This window comes from Drosophila biarmipes, chromosome 3R (assembly GCF_025231255.1).
Source record: "Drosophila biarmipes strain raj3 chromosome 3R, RU_DBia_V1.1, whole genome shotgun sequence".
NCBI classification, from domain to species: Eukaryota; Metazoa; Arthropoda; class Insecta; order Diptera; family Drosophilidae; genus Drosophila; species Drosophila biarmipes.
This window is the reverse complement of record NC_066616.1, coordinates 23,554,030-23,564,937: the sequence shown is the minus strand read 5'-3', so window position 1 is coordinate 23,564,937 and position 10,908 is coordinate 23,554,030. Positions and strand designations below refer to the sequence as shown.

At 48.2% G+C, this 10,908-nt stretch overlaps 3 protein-coding genes across 3 annotated transcripts; all 3 read left to right on the top strand.

Moving 5' to 3' along the window:
• Nucleotides 1–53: 53 nt before the first annotated feature.
• On the top strand, nt 54–3,384 carry LOC108026306 (exosome complex exonuclease RRP44). The gene is made up of 5 exons (XM_017097190.3): nt 54–488; nt 547–991; nt 1,052–2,130; nt 2,190–2,858; nt 2,916–3,384. Exons 1-5 carry the CDS (start codon nt 109–111, stop codon nt 3,289–3,291), a joined length of 2,949 nt encoding a protein of 982 aa, XP_016952679.1. The 5' UTR covers nt 54–108; the 3' UTR covers nt 3,292–3,384.
• Nucleotides 3,385–3,516: 132 nt separating this feature from the next.
• Nucleotides 3,517–6,865, top strand: LOC108026307 (acyl-CoA synthetase short-chain family member 3, mitochondrial). Its single transcript, XM_017097191.3, has 5 exons — nt 3,517–3,668; nt 4,333–5,350; nt 5,423–5,733; nt 5,798–5,943; nt 6,212–6,865. The coding sequence occupies exons 1-5, from the start codon at nt 3,632–3,634 to the stop codon at nt 6,722–6,724; spliced, it is 2,025 nt and encodes a 674-aa protein (XP_016952680.1). The 5' UTR covers nt 3,517–3,631; the 3' UTR covers nt 6,725–6,865.
• A 1,493-nt stretch (nt 6,866–8,358) lies between these two features.
• Nucleotides 8,359–10,564, top strand: LOC108026047 (dromyosuppressin). Its single transcript, XM_017096742.3, has 3 exons — nt 8,359–8,484; nt 9,624–9,835; nt 9,956–10,564. Exons 2-3 carry the CDS (start codon nt 9,625–9,627, stop codon nt 10,045–10,047), a joined length of 303 nt encoding a protein of 100 aa, XP_016952231.1. The 5' UTR covers nt 8,359–8,484; nt 9,624; the 3' UTR covers nt 10,048–10,564.
• The last annotated feature ends 344 nt before the right edge of the window (nt 10,565–10,908 follow it).

Below are 10,908 nucleotides of genomic sequence, written 5' to 3'. Positions count from 1 at the left end.
ACCGTGTGAACAGTCCTTAAAGTACCAATGCCGCATTTTTAACGTGCAAAGGCCCCCCATTCCGGCACACATGTGGAGCTGCATTCGATTCGAAAGCGACTCTTCAAAATGCAAACTTTACGTGAATTTACGCGTAAAACCAAGCGCGGCAACATCCTGAAGATCGTCCGGGAGCACTATCTGCGCGACGACATCGCCTGTGGCTCCGAGCTGTGCCGGCAGTGCTTTCAGAACGAGGTCTACCAGCTGGACTCGCGGCACGAGACCCAGAGCAGCCTCTTCAAGTTCCCGCACTACCTTGTGTTGGACACCAATGTGGTTCTGGACCAGATCGACGTGCTGGAGGAGGATGTGCTGCGCAACGTGATCGTCTTGACCACCGTGCTGAACGAGGTCAAGCACAAGAGCTCCTCCATCTACAAGCGGTTCAATGAGCTCGTGCACGATCGCACCAGGAACTTCTATGTGTTCGTCAACGAGCACCACAAGTGGGTTTATGAAGTTGGAAGAGTATTACCCTACAACATGTATTCCGTTCTTTCCCAGGGACACTTATGCAGATCGGGAACCCGATGAGACCGCCAACGATCGCAATGATCGGGCCATCCGAGTGGCCACTAAGTGGTATGATACCCACCTCCAAGCCTCGCAACCCTCCAAAGAGTTCGAGCGCAGTGGTAAAGCTGTTACCCGGGTTGTCCTGCTCACCGATGACGCTGGGAATCGCGCCAAAGCCGAGGCCGAGGGCATTCTAGTAGCCTCTGCCGCGGAGTATGTGAAATCCCTCGAAGATTTCCCTCTTCTGGTGGACAAACTGTCGCACAAAACGTTCGAGAACGAGAAGAAGGGTCTGCCCCAGTATCCGGCGCATCTCAGCATGAAGGAGCTGCTCGAGGGACTGCGCCAGAAGAAGCTGCTGCAGGGCGCCTTCCAGGCCTCCAGGGAGAACTACCTGGAGGGCAGCGTCAATGTGGAGCAGTATGAAAAGGGGGTAAGCTTAGGAGATCTTTATAAAATTCAACTTGTAACCATTCACATCCCTGTTTAATAGATCCTTATCCAAGGTCGCGAGTCTCTCAACCGAGCTGTGGATGGCGATTTGGTGGCCGTGGAGCTGCTGCCCGAGGAGGAGTGGTCTGCGCCCAGTGAAATCGTGCTGGAGGAGAAGAACGTCTACGCCGACGAAGTGCCCAGCGAGGAAAGGGCCGAGGATGAGAAGGACATGTTGAAGCAGGTTCGGGCCGCTGCCTCATCCGCAGAACGTACCCCCACTGGACGAATTGTTGGCATTGTGCGCCGCAAGTGGCGGCAGTACTGCGGCATCCTGCAGCCCAGTTTGATAGAGGACACCAATAGGCACATATTTGTGCCCGCCGACCGGAAGATCCCTCGCATCCGCATCGAGACAAGGCAGGCGGCCAAGCTGCAGAACCAGCGCATCATTGTGACCATCGACACTTGGCCACGAAATTCCCGCTACCCACACGGACACTTTGTGCGCTCACTGGGACCGCTTGGTGACATGGCCACCGAGAACGAGGTGATTCTGCTGGAGCACGACGTGCCGCACTGCAAATTCTCGGACGAGGTGCTCAGCTTCTTGCCGAAAATGCCCTGGACTATTACCGAGGAGGACTATGCGAAGCGTGTGGATCTGAGGGACCTCAATATCTGCTCAGTGGATCCGCCTGGCTGCACGGATATCGATGATGCCCTGCACTGCAGAGAGTTGCCCAACGGCAATCTGGAAGTGGGCGTCCACATCGCCGATGTAAGTCACTTCATTCGGCCAGGAAACGCTCTGGACAAGGAGGCAGGCGCCAGAGGAACCACTGTCTACCTGGTGGGGAAACGTATCGACATGGTGCCAGAGCTGCTCAGCTCGAACCTTTGTTCGCTGGTTGGCGGCGTCGAGCGTTTCGCTTTCTCATGCGTGTGGGAGATGGACAAGGAGGCGAATGTGCTGGCCAAACGCTTCCACAAGAGCGTCATCAAGTCCAAAAGAGCCATGACTTACGAGGAGGCGCAGGTTATTATCGACGACTCGACGCAGCAGGATGAACTAGCAAAGTCCTTGCGCAATCTTAACAAGCTGGCCAAGATACTGAAAAAACGGAGAATGGACAGTGGGTAAGTTTATCTACTGCAATCCTTTAGTTCACGAATTTCACTCAACCGTAATCTTTTAGTGCCCTGGTCCTCGCCTCGCCGGAGATTCGCTTCCAGGTGGACAGCGAGACACACGAACCGCTTGAGGTGGAGGTCAAGCAGATGCGAGAGACCAACTCCATGGTGGAGGAGTTCATGTTGCTGGCCAACATCACAGTGGCCGAGCACATAGCGAATGAGTTCTCCGAGTGCGCGGTTCTGCGTCGCCATCCCCGGCCACCGCCCACTAACTTTGATCCGCTGGTTAAGGCCGCCCGCTACCAGGGTTTCCAGGTGGACACCGAAACCGGCCTGGAGTTGGCTCACTCGCTGGACAAGTGCGTTAAGGCGGATAATCCCTACTTCAACACCATGATCCGCATCCTCACCACACGCTGCATGATGCAGGCGGTTTACTTTATCAGCGGCAGTCTGCAGAAGGAGGAGTTCTTCCACTACGGCCTGGCTGCTCCCATCTACACGCATTTCACCTCGCCCATCCGTCGTTACTCCGATATCATGGTGCACCGCCTGCTAGCCGCCTCGATTGGCGCGGATAGCACTTATGCCCAGCTGCTGGAGCGGAAGGCAAACGAGGAGATCTGCCACAACCTAAACTACCGCCACAAGATGGCTCAGTACGCGGGTCGCGCATCGGTGGCCCTCAACACGCATCTCTTCTTCCGCGGCAAGGAGGAAGATGAGGAAGGGTAAGTTAAGGAATCCCATAAGGGCACACTTTCTTATAAAACCCAAACTATCCCCAGCTATGTGCTATTTGTGCGCAAGAACGCTCTGCAAGTGCTGATCCCCAAGTACGGCCTGGAAGGCACTCTGTATCTGAAGTCCGACAAGGATGGCAAGGACGGTCTGGAGCGCACCAAGAGCGAGATCGTCTTCACCTTCAACGAGGAGGATTATACACAGCGCTGTGGCAATGTAGTGTTCCACTCGTTCGACCCAGTCACCGTTCGCCTCAGCCTGGATTCCAGCAACGTGCAGCACGAGAAGCTAATCTTCCGGCTGGTCAAGCCGTACATCAAGGGCTTCAGTGTGGAAACGACAACTGATAAAACTGATGGCCAGCCGGCAGACTCAGCCCCTCCCTCGAAGAAGACCAAGAAGGATAAGAAAAAGAAGTAATCCTTTGGATTTGTAACTAAGTTCAACTAGATTAAGCTGAAAAAATATGTAACTACAATCATTTGTACAAATGAAATATTTTTTATAATTCCACTTTCCACCGTTCCGGCTCTCCCAAACTCGGAGAATTTCGAAAGCAAACCTTTGATCGGGGCTTCTTAAAGGTTTTGGTTTTCAACTCGCGTTCTACATTCTCCAGGCCCATTGCAAAGTTTCGACTACAGTGCGACGGTTGTGCTCGATCCAAAAAAGAATAGGGGACTCGCAAGAAATATTCCTTAAGAGTCTATATTATAGACTAGGATTAAATATATACAAACTAAAACTATAAGGAATTAAAATGGAACCCGGTCCTAGTGCAGTGAATTACGAAGGCTGTAAGTCGAAAATCGTGACAGTACATAGAAAAGCAGAAGGCAACGCCAATTTTCAATGAGTAATCGCATGATTTTTACGGAATACGGATTATATATAAATCAAGAATATTGATCAAATAATAAAATATTGTGTTTTTAACAGGAATGTTTACATTATAAACAATGTCATGATTATGATAGTTGTATAATGCTTGATAAACACCTAAGAAATACTTTGTTACTTTTCAGTTCTGTCAAGGACAATGTGTAGTTTTTCCATTTGAATAATGAACTTTCCATTCGACTTTGTTGTGATTAATTAGAGTTTAGTTTTGTTTCGAAAGTGACAGCACTAAATATTAATGATACCGATTAGCCTATGCAAGACGGAGGCTTTGGGGTCCAACGGCCAGCCACAATGACGTGTGGATTCTGCTCGGCGTCTGGCTGAGCCGTATGTATATAAGTAATACATGGCCCTACAGGGTATATATAAATCAGTTGAGTGACCGCGACATTTAGAAAATTTAAAATTCAATGCGACTGAGTGGTGTGTTTGCTCTTGGTGTAAGGTGATATTGCGTGGTAGTGCTGTAAGTTAGTTTGCCAGCCTAATTTAAAGCAGCGATCAACCTAATAAACAAATCAGTGAACCCAACTAATGGTCACCTGATGCTCCACCTAGGTGAATCCGTCTGCGGCATGCCCGTGGAGGCGCACGATCCCCTGTACTTGGAGGCCTACCGCCAGAGCGTCCAGGATCCGGCGGCCTTTTGGGAGGAGCAGGCCCACCTGCTCGACTGGGATCGACCCTGGCAGAAGGTGCTGGACAACAGCAATCCGCCCTTTACCAAGTGGTATGTGGGTGGCTATCTGAATGCCTGCTACAACTCCATCGATCGGCACATTCTGGCGGGTCGCGGTGCTAAGGTGGCCCTAATCCACGACAGTCCGCTGACGGGCACGGTGCGCCGGGTTACATATCAGGAGCTGTACGATCAGATCATCCTGCTGGCCGGCGGCCTGGCCAAAATGGGCGTGGTTAAGGGCGACCGCGTGGTTATCTACATGCCCCTAATCCCAGAGACCATTATTGCCATGCTGGCGATCGTTCGCCTGGGTGCCATCCACTCGGTGGTCTTTGGTGGCTTCGCCGCTCGGGAACTCTGCTCACGGATCGAGCACGTGGAGCCGAAGTTAGTGATTGCCTCCAATGTGGGCGTTGAGCCGGGCAAGGTTGTGCCCTACCTGGACATTCTGCACTCGGCCATCAAAATGTCGCGCTGGCGGCCACCCCAGAGGAACATCATCTTCAGGCGGGACAATGTCACACCGGACACCACCAAACTGGATCCGTTGACGGATGTGCTCTGGTCGGATGTGCTGAAGATGTCGGAGGGTGAGCAGGCCATTGCCTGCGTTCCCATCGAGGCCAACGATCCGCTGTATATCCTGTATACCTCCGGCACGACGGACAAGCCCAAGGGGGTGCTCCGCACCATCGGAGGCCATCTGGTGGCCTTGATGTACACGCTGCGAACTCTCTACGGGATTGGTCCCGGCGACACCTGGTGGGCGGCCTCGGACATGGGCTGGGTGGTGGGTCACTCCTATATCTGCTACGGTCCCCTCTGTCTGGGAGCCACCAGCGTCATGTACGAGGGTAAACCGGATCGCACCCCGGACCCGGGTCAGTACTTCAGGTGAGTGGTGGATGCTCTATATTACCTACTCAGTATAAACGGAATCTATTATTCTATCCCCTCACCCGTCAGGATAATCGACCAGTATCAGGTTCGCTCGATCTTCTCGGTGCCCACCTCTTTCCGGGTGATCCGTCGTGCGGATCCGGACATCAGCTACGGACGCCAGTACTCCATGAAGTCCCTGCGCGCCATCTTCATTGCCGGCGAGCACTGCGACTACGAGACCAAGGCCTGGATCGAGAAGACCTTCAAGGTGCCGGTGCTCAACCACTGGTGGCAGACGGAGACGGGTTCCGCGGTGACCGCCACCTGCCTGGGCTTCCAGCAGAACCTCAGTCCACCCACCTACTCCACGGGCCTGCCCCTCATGGGCTACGACGGTGAGTGATGCTCCAGATGGCTGGGCTAAGTGAGGACTTAAGTCCTGGGACATCTCTCTTGCAGTCAAGATCCTGAAGCCTGATGGCACCGAAGCGCGTACTTTGGAGCTGGGCAGGATTGCCCTGAAGCTGCCCCTACCACCCGGCAATATGGCCACCCTTTATAAGAACGAGGACCTCTTCCGCAAGCTGTACTTCCAAAAGTTTCCTGTGAGTTTTTTAAATTTAAAATATATTATATCAAAATGTCATGAAGCACCTAAGATACAAGTTAAAGTACTCAGTCCTAAAGATATAATAGGAAGACGATTGAGTTACTTTAAGTATATAAAAACCATCTTTATTTTATTGAGAAAATATTTGTGGATCCAGAATATATTTTGTTAGTAATTTGTTAAAACTAGATTCCCTGAAGCGCTTTTTACATGAGAATACATTTTATATAATATAATCATATCATTATCTTATCATTTCCCAGGGCTACTACGATACCATGGATGCTGGTTACAAGGACGAGCGTGGCTACATCTTTGTGACGGCCCGCGACGATGATGTGATCAACGTGGCTGGCCATCGGTTGTCCACCTCCAGTCTGGAGGACGCCGTGCTCCGTCATCCGGACGTGGTGGACGTGGCTGTTTTTGGTGTTCCCGAGGCCACCAAAGGCCAGGTGCCGCTGTGCCTGTACATTCCGGTGGAGAACTGCAAGAAGACGGATGCCAAGCTGTCCACGGAGATCATCAAGCTGATCCGGGATGTGGTCGGACCCATCGCCGCCTTCCGCCTGATCACCTCCGTGAACAACCTGCCACGCACTCGGTCCGGAAAGACGATGCGCAAGGCCATGGCGGACTTTGCCCGGAACGAGCGCGTCATCCTCCCGGCGACCATCGACGATGCCAGCGTCTTCGTGGAGATCCGGCGGGCCTTGAACCAACTGGGCTATGCCATGTCCGCTCCGGAACCGATTGTGGCCAAGTTACTCGACTGATGGATTCTAGCAGCCCTCGACCTCCCCCAACTTTCTCCTTAGCTTGTACGACTCCCCAAGAAGATGAAAATAAAATTTAAGCAAGTTTGGCTGGGGTTTTTCCTCCGTTTATTTGCGTAGGCCGCAAAGTGGCGAAAATAATTTAAATGTTAATCGATGTGACCCCCTCGCCTGTCCAATTCCGCCTGCACTGACGCACTAGTCCATGTACTATATGTTCAACTGAAACCCAATCAGTTTATTCAAATTTTGTGCAAATTTCGCGCGACATTGTTGGGCAAAACAAGTGTATGTTTTTGTTTTAGTATGGCACACCCTGCCTCCTTCTCCTGACCACATATGGCACTGGCATTGCATTATTTGGCCTGATTTTCGCACATCAAAGATGACAGCGAATGGCATCCAGCCGTAACCCAATTAGTGGGTTCTTGGACACGGGCTCGAAGTGGGATGGTTGATCCAAAGTGCTGCATATGGCGGAATGGAACTTATTAGCTCTGGTTCTTAAGTTATCTTATTCAATTAGGGAGAGATACAAAACGTTACGGATGGTCTAAGGAAGACAAAAGTTATAGGTACAGAGGTCTTTGAACATTTACTTATAATGTTAACAATAAACTTTCACTTCTTAGAATATTTATAATAAAATAAAAGAATCAGCAGGAAGGAAAACTTAAATATGAAAGGTGTTTTTTAATATTTTCTTATAATGATAATAGGGATTTATACCGATAACATGAATATATTGAGCATAATACCTCATGATTTCGTAGTCTTTCTTGTACTTTAGTTTATTTTATAGTATTTTTAAGGGATCCTTAAAGACTTTCAATTAAATTGGAGTAGTATAATCTTGCATTTGAGTGCTCTTCCCTTTGTTCCCTCCCCCTAGCTCCATTAGTCACTCTACCGACATAAAAGGCGAACGAATTAGATTTTCTCTGGGTTAATTCGAATTTTCGCAGACTTAACCGTGTTTTTATCTGCATCCTGGCTTGGCCCTCTCCAGGCTGAGGGCCTGACGTCACAGTCGAAATTCTTGCCCAGGGTTTTTGCATGCGAAACACGCACAAATTCAAATTAATTGCAACGCTTCGCCTGCAAATCCCAGTCTCATAAACCGAAGATTACACTGCTTACGCATCCGAAAGGAGCAGAATGCACTGCCCAGGCCAAGGGCTTTAAAGTTGGGGCTTAAAGTGGATCCGTGGGCTGGAGAGTAAACGTTCGATGATGGGCATTAATATTGTAACTACCCATAAATAGGTGATGGTGGCCGGCCACTGATCATAAAGGCGGCAACTTTTACAACATAATTAAGAGCTGATAAACTTATATAATAGATAAACATATTGGGCAACTGGGGGGGGGTTCGCTTCCTTCCCCTGCCCGTCGAAAGTTTGCCAAGTGCACACATCGTGCTCTGGTCGGTGTCGGTGGCGTATGAGTGATGTTTGAGCACGCCCACCAAGTATCCTGCAAGGAGCGCAACATGTGGTCCCCCCTCCCCTGGACTCCCAGCTCCTGCGTGCATGTGTATCCCCGCCAGCCAATCACAGGCCACGGCGCCATCTGCGCTTGTCCCCGGCGGAAGTAAATAAAAGCGGATGTCCTGGCTGGACAGGACATCATTCGAGTGCTTGCGTTCAACAAGTCCAGCAAACGGAGCAGCAACTGAGCTACCCAGTGACATAAGCTATCAAGTTCATAACTCAAGTTCTCCTTTTGTGGAACCACCCGAATCTCCAAGCCCTCATCAGGTGGGTACTTGTGTCTTAAGACAGCCGACGTTTCGGAGAAAGTTAAATGATTAAAGTGAAAATATGGGTGTTCTTAGAAACGTGAAAGTTATACTAAAGTCATAAGAATCCAAGAAAACCCTTAAAAATATTACAATCTTGAACTATCTTTAAAATGAAGATAAGTACATCAGTTTAATCATTTTGAGCCGAATATTCTTTTCAAAAACTTTAAAAATCTTGCTTTGACTTATCTGTGGTAACATTTAAAAAAAAAAATATTACAATTATAAATTTCTTAAGAGTTTTTCATAGCATTTTCTTGAGATTACTCATTTCAAAAATCTTTAAATCTAAAATAAAGTGACTGCATGATAATTTTTTTAGTCAGTATTTCTTATACTTATAATATTTTGTGAATACAAATTAAAAAATGCCTTTATTTTTAATTTGAAAAATTGAAAAACAGGAACCCTTAGTTTTGTTCAATATTTAAAGACCTCCGACTGATACGCAATAGAAGGTGTCCGTTTAGAGAGCAAACACATGCATTAGATTTGCATGCGTGCACCTTAGTTGAGCTCTAAGCAAACAGCAGCCGTGTGGATCCTTGGAACGTGCCCTGCGGGCATCCCCCATTGGGCAGCGCTTCCTCCCGACTTCTGGGGTTCGCTTCCTAAGCTAAACAGATGCGCGGGCAACACGTCCGCACAGGTGTTTGCATGCCAACTGCAACACGGGGCGTATGAGTGCTGCCTCCTCCTCCATCATCGTAATCACCTTCGAGGGGCGGTGACGCAGAACAGATTGCCCTGCCTGTGCCCAGCCCATCCCGGCTAATAGAAACAAATTGCCTTTCGCGTAAATATATTAGGGTAGCATTAAGTCGCCTGCTTGGCTGCGATTCACAATGGAAACTCCGCCGCGAGGCAGAAACCAAGACAAGTACAACTCCATTTATGCATAATGCTCTGCCATGGCGACGACATCGTCATCAGCGAGTGGCAATCAGGCACGTAGCATTAAGATCGTTACACTTAATCAAAATCAGCGGGGTTGGGTGGGCGTGGGGGCTAAGACCTTTGCTGCCGATAATCTAATCAGCTCGACACACCAGCTAACGATGTCAATCATGCTTCTTTCGAAACCTTGACTTGCAGCATGTCCTTCGCTCAGTTCCTTGTCGCCTGCTGCCTGGCCATCGTCCTGCTGGCCGTGTCCAACACCGGTGCCGCCGTCCAGGGTCCTCCTCTCTGCCAGACCGGCATCGTCGAGGAGATGCCCCCGCACATCAGGAAGGTGTGCCAGGCCCTGGAGAACTCTGACCAGCTGTCGACGGCCCTCAAGTCCTACATCAACAACGAGGCATCTGGTGAGTTAGGATTTAGGTTTTAAATTCAAGTTGAGTGGTGGAAGTGGTTTCCCCTAAAGCTACAAGATCCTTTGCATTTTTCACTTTCACTCTAACATTTATAAAACTCTAAAATCTCAGCTTTGGTGGCCAACTCCGACGACCTCTTGAAGAACTACAACAAACGCACGGATGTCGACCACGTCTTCCTGCGTTTCGGCAAGCGTCGTTAAGGACCTGAGCTTGAAGGACACCAAAGAATCCATTTGATCCCGACTTGAGACCACGATACTGGACCTTGACCACAAGCGGCGGAATCGTTTCTGTTCACACAAAGCACAACACTATTTTCAGCATATTATGTAAACGTAATCAATGGAAACTCAGAACTTTACTCAATTGGAAGCTCTCTAGTTCATTAAATAGCCAATCGATGTGTCCAATGTTTCTATAAAAAAAAATCGAATACATATTTGTATATACTCAAAGACCCCCGAAACGTTCTGAAAGTTCTTCCCTTGGTTTACGTTGATTTTAGATTATCCTTTTCCCATTGGGGACTTTACTAATGATATTAAAACTTATAATACGTATTTGATACGGTTAAATAACTCACACATATTTCCCTAGCATGAAGCACTATAATTAAATAAGCAACAAAGGTTTTTGAATTCAGTCCATGTTTTCTGATATTTATGTTAATAAAGACAAACTTTTCCTCTCAATATGTGAATGCATGACAAAATGCAATTTAATCTGGTTTACATTTAAAAGGGTTTATTGGGTTAGTTTTCAGTAGAGAATTGGGAATTGGACTTATATATTTTTTTTCATTTATAGAAAAGTATTAAACAAAACTTACCTTGAGCTTTATTTAAAGGTTAATATTAAAAGTTCTGAAATTATTTAACATTTTTGCATTAAAGGAATAAAAGTCGAGGACGTTATCTTTTTACATTTTATTTTATTATGGTTTTTCACGATTACTTATACTTGAAATCTTCCTAATAAAAAACTCTTGGGAATTATTTTTTTCGCCTTGGTAAATCTTTAACTGAATATAAAAATTAGTTTCGATTTAATTTTTCTCGTTG